This window comes from Hyperolius riggenbachi, chromosome 9 (assembly GCF_040937935.1).
Source record: "Hyperolius riggenbachi isolate aHypRig1 chromosome 9, aHypRig1.pri, whole genome shotgun sequence".
NCBI classification, from domain to species: domain Eukaryota; kingdom Metazoa; phylum Chordata; class Amphibia; order Anura; family Hyperoliidae; genus Hyperolius; species Hyperolius riggenbachi.
This window is the reverse complement of record NC_090654.1, coordinates 175,866,430-175,891,046: the sequence shown is the minus strand read 5'-3', so window position 1 is coordinate 175,891,046 and position 24,617 is coordinate 175,866,430. Positions and strand designations below refer to the sequence as shown.

Below are 24,617 nucleotides of genomic sequence, written 5' to 3'. Positions count from 1 at the left end.
TGGTTCTTTGACACTATTAAGCATCATACACACGGTACAATTTTCCATCAGATTGACTGGTGATCTGATAAGAAATTGCATTGTGTGTAGACTGTCAAATTGTTTCTGATTGATTTTTGCATTGATAAGTTCCCAAAATTGACTGCAAAATCGATCGGAATCTGATCGGAAATGATCTCCTTTGATCTGACGCCGGAAAATTGTACAGTGTGTACCCAGGTTTATACTGCTAATAAACTGTTTCCATACTAATAATGTCTCTTCTCAGTTTGTAAATTAACCCTTGCTTACTCTCCTTTAATGTATTTTTATGGAGTTTAGTCTCCTTGTGTCACACATGGCTCCTTCAATCATGGCAAATATTTACATTTTATCTGTTAATTAAGGCCCATACACACTTCGGACTTTTGCGGACGGGTCGTTTGAACATCCCGTCGTTCAGTCGTCCGCACGCCAAATCGGGCGTGTGTACAGACTGTCATTCAAAGTGATAAGACTGGTCTTGATCAAAATCAGTCTTATCACCCAAACGACAGTCTGTACACACGCTCGAATTGGCGTGCGGACGACTGAACGACGGGACGTTCAAACGACCCGTCGTTTGCAAAAGTCCGACGTGTGTATGGGCCTTTAGTCTGATGTTCTTACAGTGATTTATGCGATCTGTTTATGCAATTCCCAAAGGGACGTGTGTTTTGCAAATCATTCCAGTTTTGATTTGTCTGTTTACACAACACGATACCAGAAGGCTTGGGGATAATCCAGGTTACAATAAGACAAGCATAGGCATTAGGACTCCCTCACATTGCTCTCAGTTTTAATGCACATCCAAAAAACATTAGAACAAGGCCCATGTTAATGAATGGGCTACTTCGCATCTGTGAATGGGCTCATTCAAATGGGCTCATTCGCTCCTGACCGCTCTTCTACAAATACCAAACAAATTTCTGTATCCATTCCTCAGGTGGATGCATGCGAATGCTTATCATGTGTGTAGAGAATACACTTGTGGACATACCAGTAGAGTGTAGTCACTATGGACACGTATATGCTTCTTGGATAGTAGTGGTGTTTGCCTTGCTTCCCTCCCATTACATCTAATCTCTTTCTTATTCTGAGAGAATTAAAATTGACTTTAATGCCTAGTACACACACCATACAATTTTCTGTTAGATAGATTTTTCAGTTATGCTGGGTACACACCATGAGATTTTATGGTCGATTTACTGTCAAATTGATTATTTCCAACATGTTCGATTTGCTTCCTGATCAATTTACTAGCATTTTCCAATCGATTACTGTTAACTTCAATAGGAAATCGATTGGAAAATGATCGGAAATCGATCGGAAAGCAAATTGGACATGTTGGAAATAATCGATCTGACAGTAAAATCGACCATAAAATCTCATAGTGTGTACCCAGCATTAGATTTTCTGCATTAGATTATTTTCTGAAGAGACTGGTCATTATCTCTGGTGCATGGTCTTCTGGTTATCTCCTGCTGAGTAGAACAATGCCTAATTGCTAGGCAGGTAGATGGTTTGATAGATAATTTCCAACATGTTGGAAATTATCTATCTGGAAGGTAAATCTAATGCTGGGATTACACCATACAATTTTCTGTTAGATTTTTCTGTGATGCTGGGCATACATATATGCAATTCCACGCCGGATCGAACCGCTGGCTCGATGCCGGCGCGTCCCAGCATGCGCCCGGATCGATTCCCGCTCGTTCCCGCAGGCGCTTCCTTATCTTCCGCTCGATTCTGTCCATTGTCCACCTGCGGGGATCGAGCGGCAAATCGATCCGCGCAGTGATCGGACCTGTCGGAATTTATCAATCGAGCCATCAGCGGCTCGATTGATAAGGAAAAACTGTCCGTGTATGCCTAGCATTATGCTGGGCATACACAGGTCGATCCGGCGGCCAATTAGCCGCCGGATTGACCCCAGCCGCGCCCCCGCTCGTCTGCACGGATTGATTACCACTCGAGCAGCTTGATCAGACCAGCTGAATATTATCAGCTGGCCGAATCAGCTGCTCGTTACACGGTACAGAAACGTACCGTGTATCCCCAGCATTAAATTCTCTAAATTCATGTTGGAAATGTATCTATCTTACCATCTATCTGCCGAGCAATTAGGCATCAGCGGCTCGATTGATAACAGCGCACCTCGCCGTGTATGCCCAGCATAACAGAAAATGGTAAAGTGTAATCCCAGCATGAAGGTGTGTACACACACATACACACTACATCCGGCAACGCCGGGTCCGTCAAACCCTCCCGCTGGGCGGACGTTCAGCCGACAGTAGGGCGTGTGTACGCGCTGCCTTATCAGTCCGCCGACAGCGCGTACACACGCACTACTGTCGGCTGAACGACCGCCCAGCGGGAGGGTCTGATGGACCTGTCGTTGCCGAATGTAGTGTGTGTGTGTGTGTGTGTGTGTACGCACCTTTACAGAAAATCGAAAAGAAAATTGTATGGCGTGTACCTAGCATAACTAAGGAGAATGTGCCCTGTAGTTCTTTGGATCTTATTTTATGGGTGAGTAGTTGCTGCACTTTTGAATCATTTTGCCGCCTTGAGATTCTTCCCTCTTCCAAGCCTTTTACTTTTGGAAACAACCTTTAAAAACACTTTCTTGCTAACCGTTTTAGACATATTTTAACAGCCTGGTTAGATTTTTTTTTTTGGAAGGACAAGGAGCTCAATTGTTATTTAAAGGACATGTAAATGTTGATTTTTTTTTTCTGCCACCATTCGTTCCTACAGGCTGTGCTTAACCTGAACTTGGACAGAACCAACACAAAAACGAAAGCTAAAAGAGCCTGCATCACCAACACCTTCCTGATAGAGATTGTAAATGTGATGCTAATAATATTGAGTTGATGCAAACTGTATGTTGATCTTCTGCAGCATGGAATTTGGTCAATCAAAACCACCAGCTACTGCATTTTAGAATGCAAATATGTGCAGCTTGGAATTTTCCCAAATTAAATTTGGTATCAACTTAAAATTATTAGAATCTCATTGACCAGCAGTACTTCTTGTTATCCATCACGGTGCACATACTCTCCTGGTTTCCTGAAGTCCGTCAGCTCTCTTGTTCCTAGCAGTGACATATAATGAGGATAGAGGCCAGCTGTGATCTCAGTGGGGTATCAAAGTTAGCTTCCTCTCTCTGCATCACCACAAGAGGTGAGCCTACGGTCTCCAGCCAATATGGAGGGGCGGGATGCAATGTACTTGCATAGTGACTGACAGCTAGAGATCTATGAAATGCTAATTTCGGTTTACATGTAGCTTGGAACTGGACCAAATGCACTTCCTACTGATTTTAATTGGCTCAATTCCAAGTTTCCACAATTTGCATTTAATGTGGATACACACTAGAATTCTAAGCATCTCATATCTACTGACAGCCATTGGAGAGGAAGCCAGTCACTATGGTGCTGCAGTAAGTACAGCTTCGCCAAGGACTTCTCAATTTGAAAGTTTATTTCATGACTGCCTTCAGAACTCGCTTTATTCAATTTTGTGTTGAGTTGGGCTTGAACTAGGGCTTTAAAGGGAATGTGGAGTGCGGAAGATATGGAGGCTGACATATTTAATTATAAACAATACTTGCCTGGCTGTCCTGCCAATCCACTGCCTCTAACACTTAAACCGTAGACCCTGAACAAGCATGCAGAGCAGATGCTCATGCTTCTGATAGAAACTGGCAAGATTAGGTACATGCTTGTTTCAGGTGTATGGTTCAGACACTTGATGCCAGAATAACCAGGACTGCCAGGCAACTGGTATTGTTTAAAAGGAAATAAATATGGCAGCCTCCATATCCTTCTCACTTCAGGTTTCCTCCAACTATATTGGGGGCTCATTAACTTACATGATCTAATATTAAACTAAAGAACGATACCAATTTTCCACTTCAAGCCCGATTTCTTCTTAGAAAGGAATTGTTTTTCTACATTTTATAACTGTACTGTTGGTTAGAGATGGTGACTGCTAGATACCATTGTTGAATTTACTAAAAACAAGGAGCAGAGATAACTCACTTGGGATTACAATGTTGGCGTTCGTGTTTCTCAAGCTTCAGGCTTCCTTTAAAGGCTAGATGAACTTTAGCAGAAAAGTTATAGAACATATCCCTACACAAGACACTCTGTAACTGAAAGGAATGTAGTTAAATGTCCTTCAACTATAATCTGCAGCTGCTAGAACGTTCTAGTAAATGTTGCAGGAAATCACGGCAGCAGCATAGTTTGGTGAAAAATACTTTTCAGAACTCACATCTTTCTTTTTGCATTGGTTCAGAGCTCACATCTTTCTTTTTGCATTGGTTCAGAGGTCTTCAACAGGCAAGAAATAATATTTCACACATATACTTCCAGCCGTTCTTTCTCTACTTTCACTGCAATTACTTTTTCATTACCCAGGGATGGGTCAGGCACACCCATGGTAATGGATATAAATCAGCTGGACTAATAACTCCTACATCAATAGCTGTAACATGAGGAAGCTACTGGCAAGCAAGTGTGCACATATACACAAGCCTGCCAGAGGACCAGTGTGTGTATGTATAAGGCTGCTTTCACAGTAAGATGTTACAGGCGCACGTAGTGCAGCCTGTAACGCAGCCCACCGCACAGCAATGAAAAATCAATGGGCTGTTCACAGTGCCCATGTTGCGTTACATTGTAACGCAGCACGTTTAAAGAAAGTGCTGCATGCTATACGTTATACGCGGCTAGGCCGCCTTAGACTGTTTGCACATGCACAGTAATGTTGGAGGAGGAGGTCTCCCCTCCTCCTTCGCAGCCAGCCACATGGCTAATTAATATTCACTGCACTGAGTGACGTGCAGTGTTTACTTCCTGGAGCGGCCGCTCTGTGCGGCGATTGGCTGACGGGACCACGTGATGCGGATCACGTGGTCTCAGCATCTCACAGCACAAAAAAGGCGCACCAAGAGCTGCATAACGCAGCTCTAGGTAGCGTTCTCCTCACACACCACCAGGGGTTGCGTTAGGGGCACGTTATGCGACCTATAACATCCCCTAAAACGCAACATCCTGGTGGGAAAGAGGCCTAAATGTGTGTATGGGTAGAGTACAAACACAAGCCTGCCAGAGTGTGCCACTTTACGAAATAAACTAAGAGCCATTTCCTCGAAAATTATTCTGAAGTGTGCAACAAATAGGCAGCTGCTCATATGCAAAAATGAACGAACTATTATCCACCCAACATTAAAGCAGTCTTATCCACAATAAGCAAAAATCCATCATCCCCCCGACCACTGTTGGGGCTTATCAAATAAAACAATTTATTAAATAAGATGGGGAAAAATAGGTTTTCACTGTGTGATACCTGCCAACTAGTATCTGAAGCTTCCTGTGTATTGGCTAATAGCCTCTGAAGAGTGGCCAACTTCTGTTCCAACATCTGTTCCCGATGTAAGGCCTCCTGCAAAAGCACAAAGACACAGGAATCATCAAGACATCTATCATCTTCTGTACGGACACTGTGTGAATGGACAGTTATTAAAGGAGAACAAGTAGAGCAACAAGTTTAAAGGGGGAACCTAAAGATTTTCTTGATGCTTCTAAAAGCACCGACTAGCAAAGATATCTTAACAGAAACCTACTTGCTTACATATTAATCTGGTATTTTAACTGAGCAACTGTAGTTCAGTAAGTGCTTATGAAACTAAGGAAAATCCTGGGAATACCCATGAGGACACCAAAACCTGTCAGTGAGAGATCTGAGAGCAGAGCTGCAGCATGTGACATGTCGGCTGTAAGAGGCTGGAGGAAGCACCGGGTAAGTAAAATGGGTTTTTTTTTTCCCAAGAGCTCAGACCATTCCTTAAAGGAGGATCATGGGCAGAAACAGAGGACAGTGTGGGATGCCTCTGGAGGATCCAGAAGCTTCCCTCTCTTTGGTAAGTAAGGAGGTTAAAGGACTACTGACCCAAGAGGGATATAGAAGATGCCATATGTATTTCCTTTAAAACATTACCAGTTTATGCTAGTCCAAGGCTTCATAACCATGGCATTCAAGCAGGCATTGTGGATCGACCCCTCTCACATAGAACGGCAGCCAAAATCTTAAAGAAGGGTTTTATCTTGGATATGTATTATATACTCTGGTACGACCAATCAGATGAAGTTACATGTCTTATGTCCAAATGGTAGGAGAGGCTGCCCCCCCCCCCCCCCCATCGCCACTTTGCCTCCTCCTCTGTTCCCTGTCCTCTCCTTGACCTCTGCCTCCTGGGCCCCCTCCAGCGGCTGCCTCCTGGGCCCCCTCCAGCGGCTGATACTTTGCACCGCTTATCAGCAGTGACAGACGGTGATCAAAAAGCGAGCATTGCCTAGTAACGCCAGCCACATACAGGAAGTAAACATATGTCTTTCTGTATGTGGCTGGCTTAACTGGGCACTGCATCGCTGCTTGCTTGCCGCCTGTCACTGCTGATATGCAGTGCAAAGTATAAACCGCCGGGTGGGGGGACGGATAGCAGGAAGGGGACTGTGAGGCAGCAGGGACCATAAGGCATGTGAGGGGAGGTGGTTGCGCTACCTATTCTTGGCTGTACCTATTCCTAGCTATCTATACTGGCTGTACCCATACCTGGCTACAACCTATTCCTGGCTATCTATACTTGCTATACCTTATACCTGGCTACCTATTACTGGCTATCTATACTGGCTGTGCCTATACCTGGCTACACCTATTCCCGGCCACCTATACCGGTTCAACCTATTCCGTGGCGCGCTTAGCATGCCACACTCACCTTTGTTTTTTTTTTTTGGGGGGGGGGGGGGTTCTAAAAAGTTACGAAAAACAAAAAATACCAGTTGCATGGGTGTCCTGCTGGTCCTTCATGTATTGGTAGTGTCTAAATCACACTACACACACACACACACACACACACACACACACACACACACACACACACACACACACACACACACAAGTATACAGCAAATACAGTCAAAATTAAGATTTGCATGCTTGTTCGGGGCAGGAGCAGAGGCAGAGAATCAGCAGGACAGCCAAGCAATGTGCAATATTTAAAAGGAAATAAATATGGCAGCCTCCATATCCCTTTCAGGTCAGTTGTCCATCTATAACTCCAAGACTGTGAACTGCAAAGTCAGTCTTTGGCAACAGCACCAATACATGTGAAAATGGATAAGGCAGCATTACAGATTCAATACAATTTGATACAAAAAAACAAGTATTAACGAATTAGGGAACTCAGCACCCATTCTATCACTGGAATTCATCCTGGCTATAGGAGTCGCCATGTTCCCCCCTCCCCTTCTCACCATCCTTATTTTCATTATTTACAGAACTCATAGATGCTATCAACACTTTCCTTCTAGATAAAAGTTGTCCTAATTACCCATTCCCTCTGTTGATTCAAGGTTTTTGTAATGAGTGCAATAAAACAATTACTTAGCTGCCTGAAATCCTTAAGGTGCGTACACACGACATACCGCCGGCAACGACAGGTCCAGCGGACCAACCCGCTGATCGGACGTTCAGCTGACAGTAGCACGTGTGTACACGTTGTCGGCAGACTGATAAGGCTGTTTCTGAACAATCCGCTGTCCGCCCAGTGGGAGGGTCTGGCAGACCAGTCGTTGCCGGCGGTAGTGCATGTGTACGCACCTTTAGCAGCCTGAAATCTCTGGGCCTAGGACTGACTGGCAGGCCTGCAAAAGTAGTCAAACAACACATTAAGGGGTTCTCCAGGGGGTTTGAAAATAAAATCTGACACTTACCTGGGGCTTCTATCAGCCCCCTGTAGCTGTAATGTCCCACGCCGTCCTCCTCCGATCCGCCGTTCCCCACCGACTGTGGGCAATTATTCGTCTAACAAGACGAATAATGCGCGCTCCTGTTTGCATCATCGGAGGCGCAGTACGAAGTTTTCTATGACGCGCGGCCATGGCCGCAGTTGGATGGGATTCCGCGCTAGACTGGGGCCGGTGGCGAGAAACGGAGGATTGGAGGAGGACAGCGCGGGACATTACAGCTACAGGGGGCTGATAGATGTCAGATTTTACTTTCAAACCCCACTGGAGAATCCCTTTAAGTGCTAAACTTTAACTGTAAAATAAAAGGTAAAATGGGAGTTTATTTTAATAATGAGACATTGTTGGCATGCATTTTTCAAGTGCTATTGAGATTCCCTTGGTGCTTAAAATGGTGCTCTGTTCACTTGATCTAATATTGTGTCTTGCAAGATGGTGCTCCAGGAACAAATTAAAAATAAGAGACCTCCTGATTCCCCTAAAAGTGTACTAGTGTAAAGTTTACTAATAGACCAGCTATACTCAGCCAAGTCATGTGCAGAGATATAATCCAAAGCTTTAAATATATTAAGACTAATTTCTGGGAGTGAAAACTATAAAATATACTTAAAAAACAAGCATTCATTGTGGGCTGCTTTGAGTAGATGACAAGATAAATAAATGTTAAAAGAAAAGAAAATGGATACAATATTACTTTCAAAAGGCAAAGCCCTATGTAGGTGCGTCACTGGTGGAGTGATCTTGTGTACATCATGAGTAAGCTTACCATTCCTTATCATATTTGCCTTGTACAATACTGAAGGTGATTGAACCCTCCCTTAGTACTAAATGATTTCTCAACAAACAGGACTATTCTTATGGTATTTAAATACAAGAAATGTAAAATGTTAAAACGTTACAGCAGCAAAGTACAATCAGCTATTTACATGTGGCCATTAACTGCATATGTTAACCTGTGTCAGGCCTGGAACCCACTAGTAGCGCTTTCCTAAGCATTTGTGATTTGTAAAGCGCTTGTTAATGTAATGCTATGTTTTGTTTTTGTTTTGTTTTTTAGAAACCCACATCCCTCAAGTGGGATCACACACAGCATTACATTAGCAAGAGCTTTTCAAATCACAAGCGCTTAGAAAAGCGCTACTAGTGGGTTCCAGGCCTTAAAAGGCATTTTACGTACAAATCCTGTTGATCTCCATGTAGATAGTTCACAACTATGCGAGTTGGTCAAGCTGATTAGTGAGTGTAGGAGTAGATGCTCCTAGTCAGCTTTAGGCCCATGGCCCACCACGAGTGGTGTCCGATTTTAGAAACTGCTCATGATTTCCAAATTTAAGTACACTGATTTTAAATGAGATTCCTGAAGCAATTGTCATTTGACCCTGCAGCCACTGAATGTGATTGCCATGGGATAGCTTCAAGAAATGTAGCAATTTGCAATCACAACACTGCAGTGGATTCCACTGTTACAGCAATTTTCTGCCAGCAATCAAAAAGCGCTTTATTGAGCCCTGGCCCTTAGGCAGTGTTAATCATTTTGATTAAACTTGCCAGGTGTGTGGCACTCCACCAATAATGTCTGATTTCAAGGGCAAAACTGGCAGCTAGGACTGGTGTAGTATGTCAAATGAGAAGTACAATGGCTGATCTGCACTGTACTCAACAGTACAAAATCTTTCATTTCTAGCTTACTAACCCCTGCACTTCCTGATCAGATAAGGGATTGTGTAGATGGGTTTATTTATTATTATTATTATTGATTTGTAAAGCGCCAACATATTCCATGGCACTGTACAAAGAAAAACAAACAAGGGGTACATAATACAGACAATGGTATACATTTAATATGGACACCAGTATGGTATTTGGCATCTAAGTAGTATTTAAAATGCTTAATTTGCAGTTGAGAAGGCACTTCATGATAGCCACCAACAGGATACTGTAGGAAACTGGAGAAGCTCATCAATCATGGGGTCAAAGGATAGGCTGCATTTACTAAACATAGCATGCAATGCATGTCTGATAAACTGCAGGTTAGATCCAATTTGAATATTAATACTCTCTATATAAAAGATTTATTTAATTGGATACAATACGGACACTCCTGATATGGTTAAGACATACTTCCACTTTACCCCTGCAACCCAAAACTTTGCAGCAGCTCCCATCTCCTGCCTTTGGAGAATCTTTAGCTGAATTGGATTGTAGGTATGTAGGCAATGGCTGCTCTCAGTATTAGTGGCTGTTGTGCATTTTACAATTGTAGTGTGACCTGGGGAGAACTGTGAGTTTGGAATGGAAGACATGACTTTGGTATAAAATCTGATAGGATAACTATAGTCAATAAGGAGTTGGAAAACCGATGTATGCTTTAATGCAGAAATCAGAGGTTGTCTAATAACAGAGATCAATTACATTTGCAACACTTTTAAAGGTAGAGTTAACACAATATGTCCTCACTGTCAGTAACTAGGTAATTGCTGCTGTAGTAATTAACTGGAAAGGAAACATAGCAAAACACATTTTTTTGTTTTTACCTGTAGATACTGAGAAAGTTGGAACAGTTCCTGAGAGTACATACTGGGAGTGTGAGCAGCAACCTGCATTGAAAAAATATGAAACAAAGGACAACAGTCAATATATAGGGCATTCTTTATTATTCATGTATACTTGGGATGCAATGTCCAGCACACAGGCTCTCAAACAGTGACAGGAAAACTCAATTTCACTTCTTTACCCAAAACCAAGCTCCAGACAAACTTTTAGTTTTGGCAGAGCAGAGAGTGATTAAAAACTAAAAGAAAAGGAGCGCTCTGTTGGTGCATTAACCTTTTAATCAATAAAATTGCTTTAAAGTCACACTTATGTGACACCATACACAAGTTAAACGGTAGTTAAATCCAGGGCTGTGGAGTTGGAGTCTGAGTCGAGGAGTCTGAGCTATTTTGGGTACCTGCAGTAGGAGTTCGAGTTGGAGTCTGTGGTTTCATAAATTTAGGAGTCGAATGATTGTACCAAATCCTTAGTTCTGGTACGTATTAGACTAAGCAGTCAGAGTCGAGGAGTAGGAGCCATTTTGGGTACCTGGAGTCGGGGGGTTTCAAGAACCATGGAGTCTGGTGATTTTTGTACCGAATCCACAGCCCTGGTAAATTCAATTGTCAGGCCTGCCGGCGGGTCCCTTCTCAACCTGAGCTTGGCCAGAGCTGCAGAAGCTGTGGTGGCGTGAAGGGACATGCTGTGGGCGTGGCCGTGCGACATCAATGCCGCCTAACATCACTACATGTTTCGCCACTAAACCGGACGAAGGTGCTTTTCTTTTCGTTTCTGACTTGGGATACGGACACCACCCAGTATTTGGAGCAGCACTGACCATTCAAAGAGCCATTACTACAGCTAATGCAGTGCAGGGATCTTTGTTCTTGTACTTTTTCAGTGAGTGATTAAAATCTGTGCTAGTTTTTTCTTTACTATGGTCTATGTCATATTAAGAGAGAACTTCACTCTCTTCCTGTTCTTGCCACATAAAGGGAATGGAAGCACAGGCGTGACATTGGTAAATCCTGACAAAGGCCTCAATTCACTAAGATTATCTCCTGTCTTTAATAACTCTTCTAGAGTTGTTACCATGGTGATAAGGCATGTAGTATTCAGGAAACATTTTACCTCAGGCAAACCTAAAGTTAACTCTTCTGTCTTTAAGTTAATTCTCCAATCCTTAAAATAACTCCAGAGTTAAAGACAAGCTGTTAATTAACTGCATGTGAAATTAACTACAGAGGAGGTAACAACTACAGAGGAGGTAACTTAACTACAGAGGAGGTAACGTAAGGAATAAAGCGATAAGATAACTCTCTCACTGTGTGGAGGTAAGTTTTCTCTTGCCTTATTATCTCCAGCATGATCTTAGTGAATTGAGGCCAAAGACTCTACCTGTTAACCAGTCTACTAAAAAATTTACTTCATCATGGGCTCTGTCCCAGTTGCAAACCCTTTAGGGTATGTTTACACTAGAAGCATGCTAATTTGCATGCTATTTTATGGAAGTGTAATTACATGTATTTTTTTTACATGCAAAATTTGCAGGCATAATGGCTAATGCGCAAAAATACAAAGGAGAAAACGCACACAAAAAGCGTCTGAAGAATTGTAGCACTGCCAAACAAATTTTTTTTCTGCATGAAAATTCTGAATATAATGGAAACAGGGCCATTCAAATAGATTGCTATGCGAATCAGTGAGCAGAAAATGCACATGAATTTGCATCTTATGGAAATGGACTCTTATCCCCTTCATGTTTTGACTATTAACTTTTGAATTGTTAATGCTGCACTGGAGAACGCACATGTATACCCCACCCATATTTGACTTCTCTTTGCCCGAAGATGACTCTGAGGCAGAGGTTTCATCAGCTCCAACAACAGCTGCCCTGTGAACTGCCTGAACGCCAGCCAATAACAGCAGCTCCTGTGGAAATAATTTCTCAAAACGCAGAGCGTACAAGCAAAGTAACTGGAAGAAGATTCAAGTTTTGATCTCTGCAATCTGAAAAATAACTTCTAAACACTAAACAGTATTTTAAACTACTGGCTTGGGGGTCCACATGAACTCTAAAAAGGTTACACCGTAGGTAGGAGAGGTTAGGATAGCCATCAGGCTTTTGTTGCTGTCTTGGTTACCATTGTGCAAACTTACTGATCTAACCTCATTGGCAAACCAAGGAGGGGATGCCAGTGAGCTTTAAAAACAAAAAAACACATTTCTGCATCTGTCTTTACTGGAGAGGTTTTCCCAAGTTCCTGTTTGTGACCTACCATTACGCATTATGTGAAGAGAGACATTCCACATGGAAATAAATTGGCAGGTGGTTATAGTCTTTCAACTATACCTAGTGCTTAAAAATAGATAAAGGTGAATTCCCATCTGAATCGCTATAGGTGATTCGGATGCAGCCTATTAATTCCGAAATAGTGTGCACAAAGTGCGGATAGCATGTGTGCGCGACTCGGCTGCAATGAAAACGGGCCCTCAATCTTGGAAAAAAAAAAAAAAAAGAAACGGGCCCTCACATATGTGAAAATGTATGTGGGCAAATCTAGATGCCATGTTCACAGGTTTAATAACCACTATTCTGATACCCCTACAGTAGTGTTTCTCAAACCTGTCCTCGTGACTCCCCAACAGTGCATGTTTTGCAGACAGCCTCACTTATGCACAGGTGGGGTAATTAGTGTCTCAGCTAGTTGGAATCCATGTAAAAACCTGTCTTCATGACTCCCCAACAGTGCATGTTTTGCAGACAGCCTCACTTATGCACAGGTGGGGTAATTAGTGTCTCACCTGTCCTCGTGACTCCCCAACAGTGCATGTTTTGCAGACAGCCTCACTTATGCACAGGTGGGGTAATTAGTGTCTTAGCTAGTTGGAATCCATGTAAAAACCTGTCCTCGTGACTCCCCAACAGTGCATGTTTTGCAGACAGCCTCACTTATGCACAGGTGGGGTAATTAGTGTCTCAGTTTTCATTGCAGCCCAGGAGGTGGCGCAGCACTATTTTTTTAAATTTTTTAAATGGATTCCAACTAGCTGAGACACTAATTACCCCACCTGTGCATAAGTGAGGCTGTCTGCAAAACATGCACCGTTGGGGAGTCACAAGGACAGGTTTGAGGAACACTGCCCTGCAGTCTTACACTCATTCATGTAACTGCAGCACAAAAAAAATCCGCAGTATACTTCCTACCAAAAAATCCACAGAAATGCATTTTTCCAACAATGAAGACTCATTTATCAGCAGAACTGCAGGCAAGGAGGCAGGAAAAGGGAATCGCTTTCACCAGACAATGGCCTCAATTCACTAAGCTTATCTCCTGTCTTTAATAACTCTTCTAGAGTTGTTACCATGGTGATAAGGAATGTAGCATTCAGGAAACATTTTACCTCAGGCAAACCTAAAGTTAACTCTTCTGTCTTTAAGTTAACTCTTTAATCCTTATCCTCTGGGCGATACAATTATATCGCCCAGGAGGTGGCGCAGCACTATTTTTTTAAATTTTTTATTTTTTAAATCATGTAGCAAGCCCAGGGCTCGCTACATGATAGCCGCAGCACAGCGGCATCCCCCCACCCACTCCGATCGCCTTCAGCGATCAGAGTAAGCAGGAAATCCCGTTCAGAACGGGATTTCCTGCTGGGCTTCCCCCGGTCGCCATGGCGACGGGGCGGGATGACGTCACCGACGTCATGGACGTCGTGACGTCAGAGGGAGTTCCGATCCACCCCTCAGCGCTGCCTGGCACTGATTGGCCTGGTTGCGCAAGGGGTCGGGGAGTGGGGCTGCGCGGCACGGCGGGTAGCGGCGGATCGGCGGCGAGCGGAAGTTACACGCAGCTAGCAAAGTGCTAGCTGCATGTAACAAAAAAAAAATTATGTAAATCGGCCCACCAGGGCCTGAGAAATCCTCCTGCACGATATACCCCGAGCTCAACTCGGGATTATCGCTCAGGAGGTTAAAATAACGCCAGAGTTAAAGACAGGCTGTTCCTTAACTGAGTGTGAAAATAACTACAGAGGAGGTAATGTAAGGAATGAAGAGATAAGATAGCTCTCTTACTGTGTGGAGGTAAGTTTTCTCTTGCCTTATCTCCAGCATGATCTTAGTGAATTGAGGCCAATGTTTCTATTTGGTAAGTTTTCAGCATACACAGAAAATTTATGTTGCACTTTTCTCCAGGTGGGCTCAAAGTGCCAGAGCTGCAGCCACCAGGGCAAACTCTATAGGTAGGAAAAGTATTGGGGAGTCTTGCCCAATGTCTCCTAACTGAATCGGTGCTGCATACTGAACTCTGGTCTCCTGTGCCAGAGGCAGAGCCCTTAACCAGTACACTTTCCAGGCGGTAACCTGTCAGTTACTATACTGAATTCATGGCTGTTGGAAGTGTTGTCATGCAGAACGTATATCAAAGGAAGAAGAGAATCCCCAACACCATCACTGCAGAGTGTCTTCTGAGCTTTTTTTTTTTATCATTTTCCGGTACAGAGTATACTGTGGATTTCATTGTGCTGCTATTAGATAAATGGAATTTGTAGCTTTTTAATACAGTTCCAGCCCAATTTCAGGAAAATAAATGTACTTGGTTCTTATGGAAATGTATTGCTGTCTCTGTCCCTACTACAGTTATACCCTCAGTTTCCAGCCTGTGGAAGGCATTCACCCACTCCCTGTCAGGACAGTGGCGTAGCAATAGGTGGTGTAGAGGTAGCGACTCATCAGCGCCCTTGGGCTGGAGGTGCCCCACTCTCAACCACAGTATTAGCTCAATATTGATCCTGTGCTTGTAATGAAATACTTCTATAGATGCTTTGAGTAGACAATCATTAACACACTGCTTCCAATCCCCTTCTTGCACCTCTGACACTGTGGTTGTCCTTGATTGGTTTTGGTGTGCTATATCAATCATTATGCTTGGGGGGCCACACTGCAAAACTTGCACCGAGGCCCACAGCTTCTTAGCTACACCACTGTGTCAGGACATTAAATTGAGAAGACTCCTAGATGGGGATACAAAAACAAAAAAACAGCAAAAAGTTCAAACCCATTCCACATCAAATTATGTTTCATGGAGATGTGTGGTTTAGGGTATACTAGAGCACCTGAGGAGTTCCAGTCCACAATCTAACAGTGGCTGTTCAACCAGACAGGAACAGAGAAATCATTTCATTCCTAAATGAGGTTCTTATGGGGACAGGTTTATTTCAAACTACTCAAATTCTTACAAAAGCTGATTGTGTAACTGGCCCTCTTTCAAGTGTTATTGTACTTATGACTACAAATAGCTAGAACACCTACAAACTGGGACACTGGGCACGTCTATTGGTTACAGCATGGAAAAATATTAGAGTCTAGAACCAATATCTAGTCCCCAGTATGTGCTGAAATGAGAACTATCTGCACAGAAAGTCAGCTAGGCAGAAGGGCAATTTTCAAGTGTGGAAGGCAAAGAGGCAGAGCTGTGTAGTATGTAGATAAATTCTTCAATTCCAACTCAGTTTCTGCTACTTCCAACTCAGACTCCTCTGTAGGGCTGGTCAGAGAGGTGCAAATCAGTTCAAGTTCATAGAGAATTGTGCAAATTTTAATAGCTTGAAAATGGATCAAGCAAATCTTGCGGTGGTAGCATATGGTTGGTCTATTTTCATTCTGCACAAATTTGCATAAACAATTGCAATATTCTGCATGAACTCTAAGTAATGTTCATCTCATTGACTATCCCTACATGCTCATGTATTTAAAGGTCATCTCATTGGCTCACATTGATCACAGGGTCAGGAGCAGGGCTGTGGAGTCGGTCCAAAAAGCCACCGACTCAGACTCCTCAGTTTAGGATTCCACCGACTCCGACTCCTCTAATTTGCATATTACAATTTTGTTGATTAAAAGTATGTAACATGAAATTCGTCTCTTAACTGCCAACGCTTAGGAATTTTACAAGACAACTGAAGTGAGATGGATATGTAGACTACTATATTTATTCCCTTTAGACTAAAACTAGTCCTTGGTAAGAGTAGTTGTAAAAGGTACAGACCAGAACAAAGAACATCTATCAGGCCCCTAGGCAATGTAAGTGTGGGTACATGTAAGAATGATGTGCAGGTACTCTGCAGGGGAATGAGGAGATTCTTCCTCTATTACACGTTCTTCATGCACAATCTGAACAAGGTTTATGGGTGACAGACAACACCTCTGTGTTCAATGTGCACAGCATTCTCAGTGGATTCCCTGCGGCTCTGTGGGGAGTGCATATGTAGAGTATAGTACTACTGTGTAACAAAGTAAACCTGAGACAGATGAAATTAAAGTTTTATACATACCTGGGGATTCCTCCAGCCGCCTTCAGGACAATCAGTCCCTCGTTGTCCTCCTCCACCACCTGGATCTTCTGCTATGAGTCCAGGTACTTGAGCCAGTCAGGCGTAGTGCGCATGCACACACTCCGCCGCCAGGAGCATACTACACCTGTGCAGCACTATTGCGCAGGTGCAGAATGTTCCTGGCTGTGGGAGCGGCATGCGGCCGGACAGCGCTGACTGGCTGAATTACCAGGACTCATAGCAGAAGATCCGGGTGGTGGAGGACAGTGAGGGACTACTTAGCCTAAAGGGGGCTGGAGGAAGCCCCAGGTATGTATAAAACTTTACTTTTCATCCGTCTCAGTTACCCTTTAATTTGTAGTCACCAAACCAAATTTTAATATCAAATTATTTTATTTAATCAGCAAAGGGAGTGCATACATTTGCATAAATCAGCATCAATGCAGAATTATTTCCATCTCGTTGACCATCTCTATTAGTGACATAGCTACACATCAGTCTTTATTCTTACAGCATAGATGTTATTTAGTATATATAAGAGATTCCTGTGTACACATCATATATACAGTCACAATCAGATATGTATATCTGACCTTAAAAATACGGGGACTGCTTTATTGAAGCAGCACAAGTAACTCATTTTGATTGGTTTATTTTATTTTTGTGGACTAAGCACAGCTATTACTGTATATATACATTATTTTTAATGACTATTATCTGAGAAATAGAACATTTTATCATATTTTCTATTTTAATTACAGTTACAAATTCATTAGGAGTCGGAGTCGGAGCTTTTTTTCCCGACTCCGACTCCAGGCACCCAAAATTGCCCGACTCCACGACTCCGACTCCACAGCCCTGGTCAGGAGCCAATGAAATCTGCTCCTGACCGCCTCACAGAGCTCTGTAGTCATAGCCAGGGCAAAGCGAGTAGGATTCAGTGACAGGTGAGTGGCAGGTCCATGCAGAGAGGTGTTGGTAAGCCCAGTTTGTTTTTTTTCCAGTACCAGCAGTCTCTGGTCCTTAAGGGGCCAGAGATTGCCAGTATGCAAGTGACAAAAAAAATTCAAACAATAAGGTTTTATTCAGGGCCTGAACACAATTGTGCATTAGCCAGCAAAGCAGGGGGCCGCAGGACACATGGCTCTTGTGTTGCTAGCTGCTGTGTTGCCAATCCCATTCAGTTACATTGAATGGGATAGTGCAGCACAACACCATGAAATCCATGCAGCAGTGAGTCGCTGTGGCGCACGGCACTTCAGTGTGGACATCAGACAGTGCCACAAAGGCACCTTCTGATGTCAATGCGAATATCAAAATGTGTTGCATTGCTAAAACAACTGAACATCACACTAGTAACAACTATGCACTGGGCTTTATTGTTACAGCAGAAAAGTACTTCTTCATGACTATTTTTTTGTGAAATGAAAACAATATATAGTATAAATGTTACATTACAAATTCAATTTATTAGGAGTCTGAGTTGGTACTTTGTTTTTCAACTCTGACTCCATGACCCAGAAATGTCTTAGACTTTGAAGCCTTGGGCAGGAGAAACAATTTAGGAACACAAAGATCACCACCCACTGCATCTAGTTTGCAAAAAAAATTAACCAGCTTATACAAAAACACACTGTGTGTGACATAACAGTTTTTAAAAAGGAGTTCAGCAATGGAAATACTGGTATACTGCATGAATGCCCCTGGCCTCATGTGAAGACACTGGACCCAGGCAAGTAGAACAGCATTAACATTTTTAATAAAAAAATATGAAAAAGTGTATTAATGAGTGACATAATATAATACATATTCTAGTGCAAACCTGAGGCAGTACCAGGGCCACCTGCTGCCTACATCGTAGTTTTTCTATGGAATTAGGAGCAAAATCAACAGTGGGCGGCGCTATGCCCACACTATATTAGGGATGCCGGCACCAAAAGCAGTCACATCAGCTCGGAGCAGATCAAGATAACACAATCGTTAATCAAGAAAATAATTTCTCTCTGCAACGCTTTCAGCAAGCTTAACTATAAAGCTGTGAATCAGGGAGGAAAATGAGGGCTTTTGCACATGGCAACCAGATGTACATAGGCAACAGCTTCCGGTATATAGTGTGATATAATTTATCTGAAATGAAGCTCTTAAAATCTCTCCAGTACATGGCAACTAATGACTATTTCCCTTGGAATCTATGAAACCACATATCCATTAGAATGAAACGTCAGCCTGTTGTAAACCACAGTACAGCCATTTTAACTATTATTGTGCATGTTAAAAAACAATGTCATCTATGGCCCCAGATATACACAAGCTCGGATTTTAGAATAGAGAGGCAGGAGCTGATGTCAAGTGATGTGATTCATGGAGACCAAGGGAGCGTTAGAGTCCTCTAGGGGTAAACAAATGCTTCCCAGTCTGATCCCTTCACCCAAAAATACAAGAACACCTTACCTTGTCGACAGGACAGGGCAGTGGAGCTTGGATGACACTGGAAAAGGAAAGAAGACGCATACAGTCAGAATGTAAACAGAGAAGAGCGCAGAGCAATAGTTAAAAAATCCTGGGTGAAAGCTCTGTAAATATTTAACTGGATCTGGTGGAGACTCACACTGATTCTGAAAGGGAGCGGCAGCATGGCAGAGATATTAACTCTGCCCTGGACTTTTTCTCCCTTTACTTTATTCTAGACGCTGTTCATAGCATGCTGCCTGCCCCCCAGCTCCTAATCATACCTGCCTCTGCTACGCAAAAGCCTTACCACTGCGGCTCCTAGCTGTCACAGCACTCAGCGCTCCAGGCCAGCAAAGCAGGGGGGTGGAAAGGGTTAAAGGCGTGGAGCTGCTTTAAAGCACAACCTTTCAACAAGTTTTTTCATGCTGGACTTGCAGCTTGCTGTTATGTAAAAGTATTTTGGGATATACAGTGATTACAAGAAAGCTTTACACTGAAGGATCAGGCTGAAATTACCCATTCCTCACAGTACAACCTGATCAGAGCCAACACAATAACAGCTCTGTGTCATCGAGGAGGAAAATTCAAAAGGGAAAGGCGATTTCTTTTGGACGCAGAACATAATAAAGCTAACCTGTCATCAAGCTTGGCAATGGAAAAAAGTACCTCATAATAAATTCAATAAAAGGCAGCTATAAAAAAAATAACTAAATGCATTTATTCTATAGGCGTAACCACTTGATTTAATCAGTAACATTTAATTTTTAGGTTTTTCCCATTATTATATTGCATTTCACCTGCGAGAGGGATATGGAGGCTGACATATTTATTTCCTTTTTAACAATGTCGATTGCTTGGCTGTCCTGCTGATTCAATGCATCTAATACTTTTTGGCCATAGAACCTGAACAAGCATGCAGATCAGAGGTTTGACTAAAGTTTGACTTGATTAGCTGCATGCTTGTTTCAGGTGTGTGATTCAGATAGTACTGCAGCCATGTATGATTCAGATAGTACTGCAGCCAAAGAGATCAGCAAGACTCCAGGCAACAGGAAATAAACAGGACAGTGTCCACATTCTTAGTTCAGGTGCCTTTTAAGGGTCATAAACCACACAGGGGCATGTGTGTGTGTGTGTGTGTGTTAGGCAGGTGTGAAAAGGTGTTGTAAACTAAGAGTTACAGAGATATAAATAGTGATTGTTTATTGTTATCAATTTACAAAAGTAAAATCTAATCAATATTTGGTGTTGCTACCTTTTGCCTCCGAATCAGCATCATCTCTTAAGGCACGTACACATGCCATACCGCCGGCAACGACGGGTCCGTCAGACCGTCCCGCTGGGTGGACATTCAGCCGACAGTATCAGGTGTGTACACGCTGTCGGCAGACTGATAAGGCTGTTTCTGAACGATCCGCCCGTTCACACTAGGGATGACACTGTGCGCTTTGCTAGGTACAGCTTTTTCCATTAATTTTAATGCCATGTTCATATCTATGCGCTTTGGTGGTGTTGCATGCATTTCTGTGCATTGCGCTGTGAATCCCACAGCAATGAAAGTGAATGGGTGCGCTTTTTTAGCACATAGGAGCGCTTAGCAATTCATTTTGGACATGCGGTTTTTACCCCAATTAAAAAAAATTAAATTTTTAAATGAAAAATCTTTGACAACGGCTACAATATATACGCAAAACATGCTGAACAAAAACGTGTTTAAAGAGGAACTTCAGCCTAATCAAACATACGGTCATTAAGTTACATTAGTTATGTCAATTAAAATAGTTAGGCAATACAATCTCTCACCCACCCTGTATTAAAAACAGGCAAATGTTTGATTTCATGCGGGCAGTCATCTTTTTGGTTGAAAGCAAGTGACAGGGAGCCACATGTCCTGTGTCCTGATCACCCCTCCCAGTTGCTAGGCAATGAGAACATCATCATCAGAAATCCCATCATGCTTTGCACAGTATCAGGGGAAAACCGCCAGGCAGGTTTCTTTGGTGGGGCGGAGCCAAAAATGAGCCTTGGATAAGAAGAAAGTAAGTTCTGATGCTATGAAACTGTTAAAGAAACACTAAGCCTTTTCAGTGCTGCGGAGTAGATTTTAAGTCTGGAGGTTTACTTTAAAGGGGCACTACAGCGAAAAACTGTAAAATTTAAAATATGTGCAAACATATACAAATAAAAAGCACTTTTTTCCTGAGTAAAATAAGCCATAAATTACTTTTCTCCTATGTTGCTGTCACTTACAGTAGTTAGTAGAAATCTGACAGAAGTGACAGGTTTTGGACTAGTCCATCTCTTTATAGGGGACTCTCAAGGATATATTTATTTTCAAAAGCACTTAGTGAATGGCAGTTGCTCTGTCCAACTGCCAAAAAACTGTGTAGGGAGCAGGGAAGTAGGCCATCATCATTGTTTAAATCCTTTTTAGGGAATATCTTCATAAAGAATAAAAGCCTTGCTGAGAATCCCCTATGATGAGATGGACTAGTCCAAAACCTGTCACTTCTGTCAGATTTCTACTAACTACTGTAAGTGACAGCAACATAGGAGAATAGTAATTTATGGCTCATTTTACTCTGGAAAAAATGTACCTCTTATTTGTATATGTTTGCACATATTTTAAATTTTACAGTTTTTCGCTGTAGTGCCCCTTTAAGCACATGTATAAAGGGGTTCTGTGGGAGTTTGCTAAAGAGAAAAACTGCCACTTACCTGGGGCTTCTATCAGCCCCCTGTAGCAGAAATGTCCCACGCCGTCCTCCTCCGATGCGCCGTTCCCCGCCGCTGGCGCTGGGCATTAATCGTCTGTGTCAGACGAATAATGCGCGCTGCCGTTCGCGTCATCAGAAGATTACTGCGTATGCGCAGCACGAAGTTTTCTTGTACTGCGCCTGCACAGTAAGCTTTTGATGACAGATAGGAGCGAGCACAGGCGCGCAGCCGCAGTTGGACGCTGTGCCGCTCCAGACCGAGACTGGCGGCGAACGGTGGATCGGAGGAGGACGGCCTGGGACATTTCTGCTATAGGGGGCTGATAGAAGCCCAAGGTAAGTGGCAGTTTTTATCCACAGCAGAACCCCCACAGAACTCCTATAAGGCATGGGTTCGCTTAAAAAAAAAGGACACCGTTACGCACTGAAACTAGCATCAACACATAAATGTTTTTAAATCATGCGCTTAAATATGTTTCTGAACGCACCCAATGTGAACGCAGTTTCCACAAATCATTGCACAGCAATTCTTTTGTTTTCATTGATTTGCAAACTCATGCTTGTAGTTGAGCTGGCTCCCTCACAAAGCTTGCCATACAGCATGAGGGGATAGCAGACTATATGCCCCATGGGGGACAGTGAGACTATCCTATATATAAACAAAAAATAAGCTAGCATGCAGCTAAAGTATTCCAATGCCTTCAAAGCTAGAAACAAACGGTGAAAGCAAAATCAGTTTATGAAGGAGATAAGTTTCAATGTGACTTTCAGAGTTGGCATTAATATTTAACTCTATTTCCCAAACACTAAAAATAAGATAAGACAAGTGTAATTATTAGACTTCGAACAAGAATTCGATTGTTTCATGGCCAAAACAGCTGAGGTCAGATTCTATGACCATATGAGCCTCTGTTACCCTCTAGAACTAATACTTCTTGGAGTACTCGATACCTGCCAGGTTGCATTCTCCTGGTCCATAGTTATTACTAGGGATGATCAATGAGATGCAAATATTTCCGCGTTCATGCAGGATTATGTAAATGTGTATGTACAAAGGGACAATCACTTTAAAACTGGGTGGGTGGGTCCATTTTCTCCCCTCAGTGATCAGTAGACATCGCGACTGGCTTCCGTTCATGAGATCACTACGATCACCGGCGGATCATAGTGATCACTAACAGAGCAGCGGCGGTCTGAGGGGAAGAGGATGATCCACTCGCCCCTTCCTGACCTTCCCCCGGCGATCGATTGATGTCGTCATCAAGCTGTGACCCGGAACTTAACGGCAGTGTGAGCAAGGATGCCGGCCAGAGCGGAGGGGGCTAGAGATGCTCATTGCTAGAGGCTGGGAGGTGAGTTAAGGCTGCTGGCAATACGGGGGACACCATGTCCAGCCATCTATAGTGGAGATCCGGCTGCCTGACCCACCCAAATGCGCCCCCCTCCTCCCCCCACATGCAAAATGGCCTGGTCCTTAAGGGGGATTAGGCAGCCAGACCCCAAAGGGTTAAATTCAAAAATAGGACCTTTGTAATAACAGCTGGAAGCAACATACAAGTTTAAAGTGAGCCAGCAGTCATTTTCATATACACTGAAGATGGTAAACACAGGGCAGACTTACTACACTCAGATTTAAAGTGAACCTGTGTCCAACTGTTAATGGAGTGAGACTTAACCTCCCTTAGTGGAAACCACAAGCTACACTCGGGCTGGAAAACCGCAGCTCAAAGCTGTAACCCCAAAAATAATTGAACATGATGAAAAATTACTTATGAAGAAAAAGATGGAGTTCAGAGATATTGAGAATTCCATCAGAGGCCTTGATAGGAACACTATTATCCAGCCATTTTTGAAACAGCTTAAAGAGACTCTGTAACAATTTTTTCAGCCTTAGTTCTTCTATCCTATGAGTTCCTATGCCTGTTCTAATGTGCTGGGGCTTACTGCAGCTCTTCCTAATTACACTGTCTCTGTAATAAATCAATGTATCTTTCCTCTGTCCTGTTTGTCGGGCTAAGGCTTTGATTGTGTGGAATGTGCAGGGCTGCTTGTGATTGGTAGAAGCGATACACACCCTCTGCAGGCCCCCTGCATACTCACACACTATGCTTAGCTGAGCCTATTAGAAGCTGGTTAGTTTGTTTGTAAACATTGCCTAAAACTGTTAATTACAAGCCAGGATTGCAGCAGAGAGTGGCAGAAACAGCACAGAGGGGCACAGGAGAAAATAAGGAATAGAATGGTATGCTTTTTAGTGTAAGAATATTAGAGTACAGATTCTCTTTAAGGCAGATATGGACAGTTTTGAAAAATTCATTGTTGATGGTAAACGGAAAAAATTAATAAGGGATAGACAAGATTATGACAATGGAGCAGCCTAGGTGGAGGCATAGAGGCAATGGGAGGAAACGCAGGAGATATCCCACACCCAATAAGCCCAATAGACCTGATGGGGAGGCACCACCTCCACCCATAAATGGACATAATTCCAGGGTGGCTCTACCCAGTGACACTGCCTCCTCAAGTGATTTTTTTTATCAGACAGCGATGGGGATGTAGAAGGCAAACAAGGAGGGGGGGCAGGAGACACAAGAATAAATCTTCTAAGAGATCCCTTAGCAGCACGGGTGAAATGACTAAGGGAGCAACAACATATGGATTAAAAGTAATTAACCTTACAACCCATGGTTTGACAGAGACTGAGCTTAGGGTTTTAGGAAGAGGACTCACCTTCTCACTGACAAAA

At 43.0% G+C, this 24,617-nt stretch overlaps 1 protein-coding gene across 14 annotated transcripts in view; it reads right to left on the bottom strand.

Annotated features, from left to right (window-relative positions):
• Positions 1-24,617, bottom strand: part of SLMAP (sarcolemma associated protein) — a 238,908-nt gene that overhangs the window by 89,260 nt on the left and 125,031 nt on the right. For all 14 annotated transcript variants that reach the window (XM_068253726.1, XM_068253727.1, XM_068253728.1 and 11 more), the window contains 3 exons: positions 19,155-19,191; positions 10,370-10,432; positions 5,377-5,472 (listed from right to left, as the gene is read on the bottom strand). In XM_068253726.1, the coding sequence (XP_068109827.1) occupies positions 5,377-5,472; positions 10,370-10,432; positions 19,155-19,191 (196 nt within the window). The remainder of the gene's footprint in view (positions 1-5,376; positions 5,473-10,369; positions 10,433-19,154; positions 19,192-24,617) is intronic.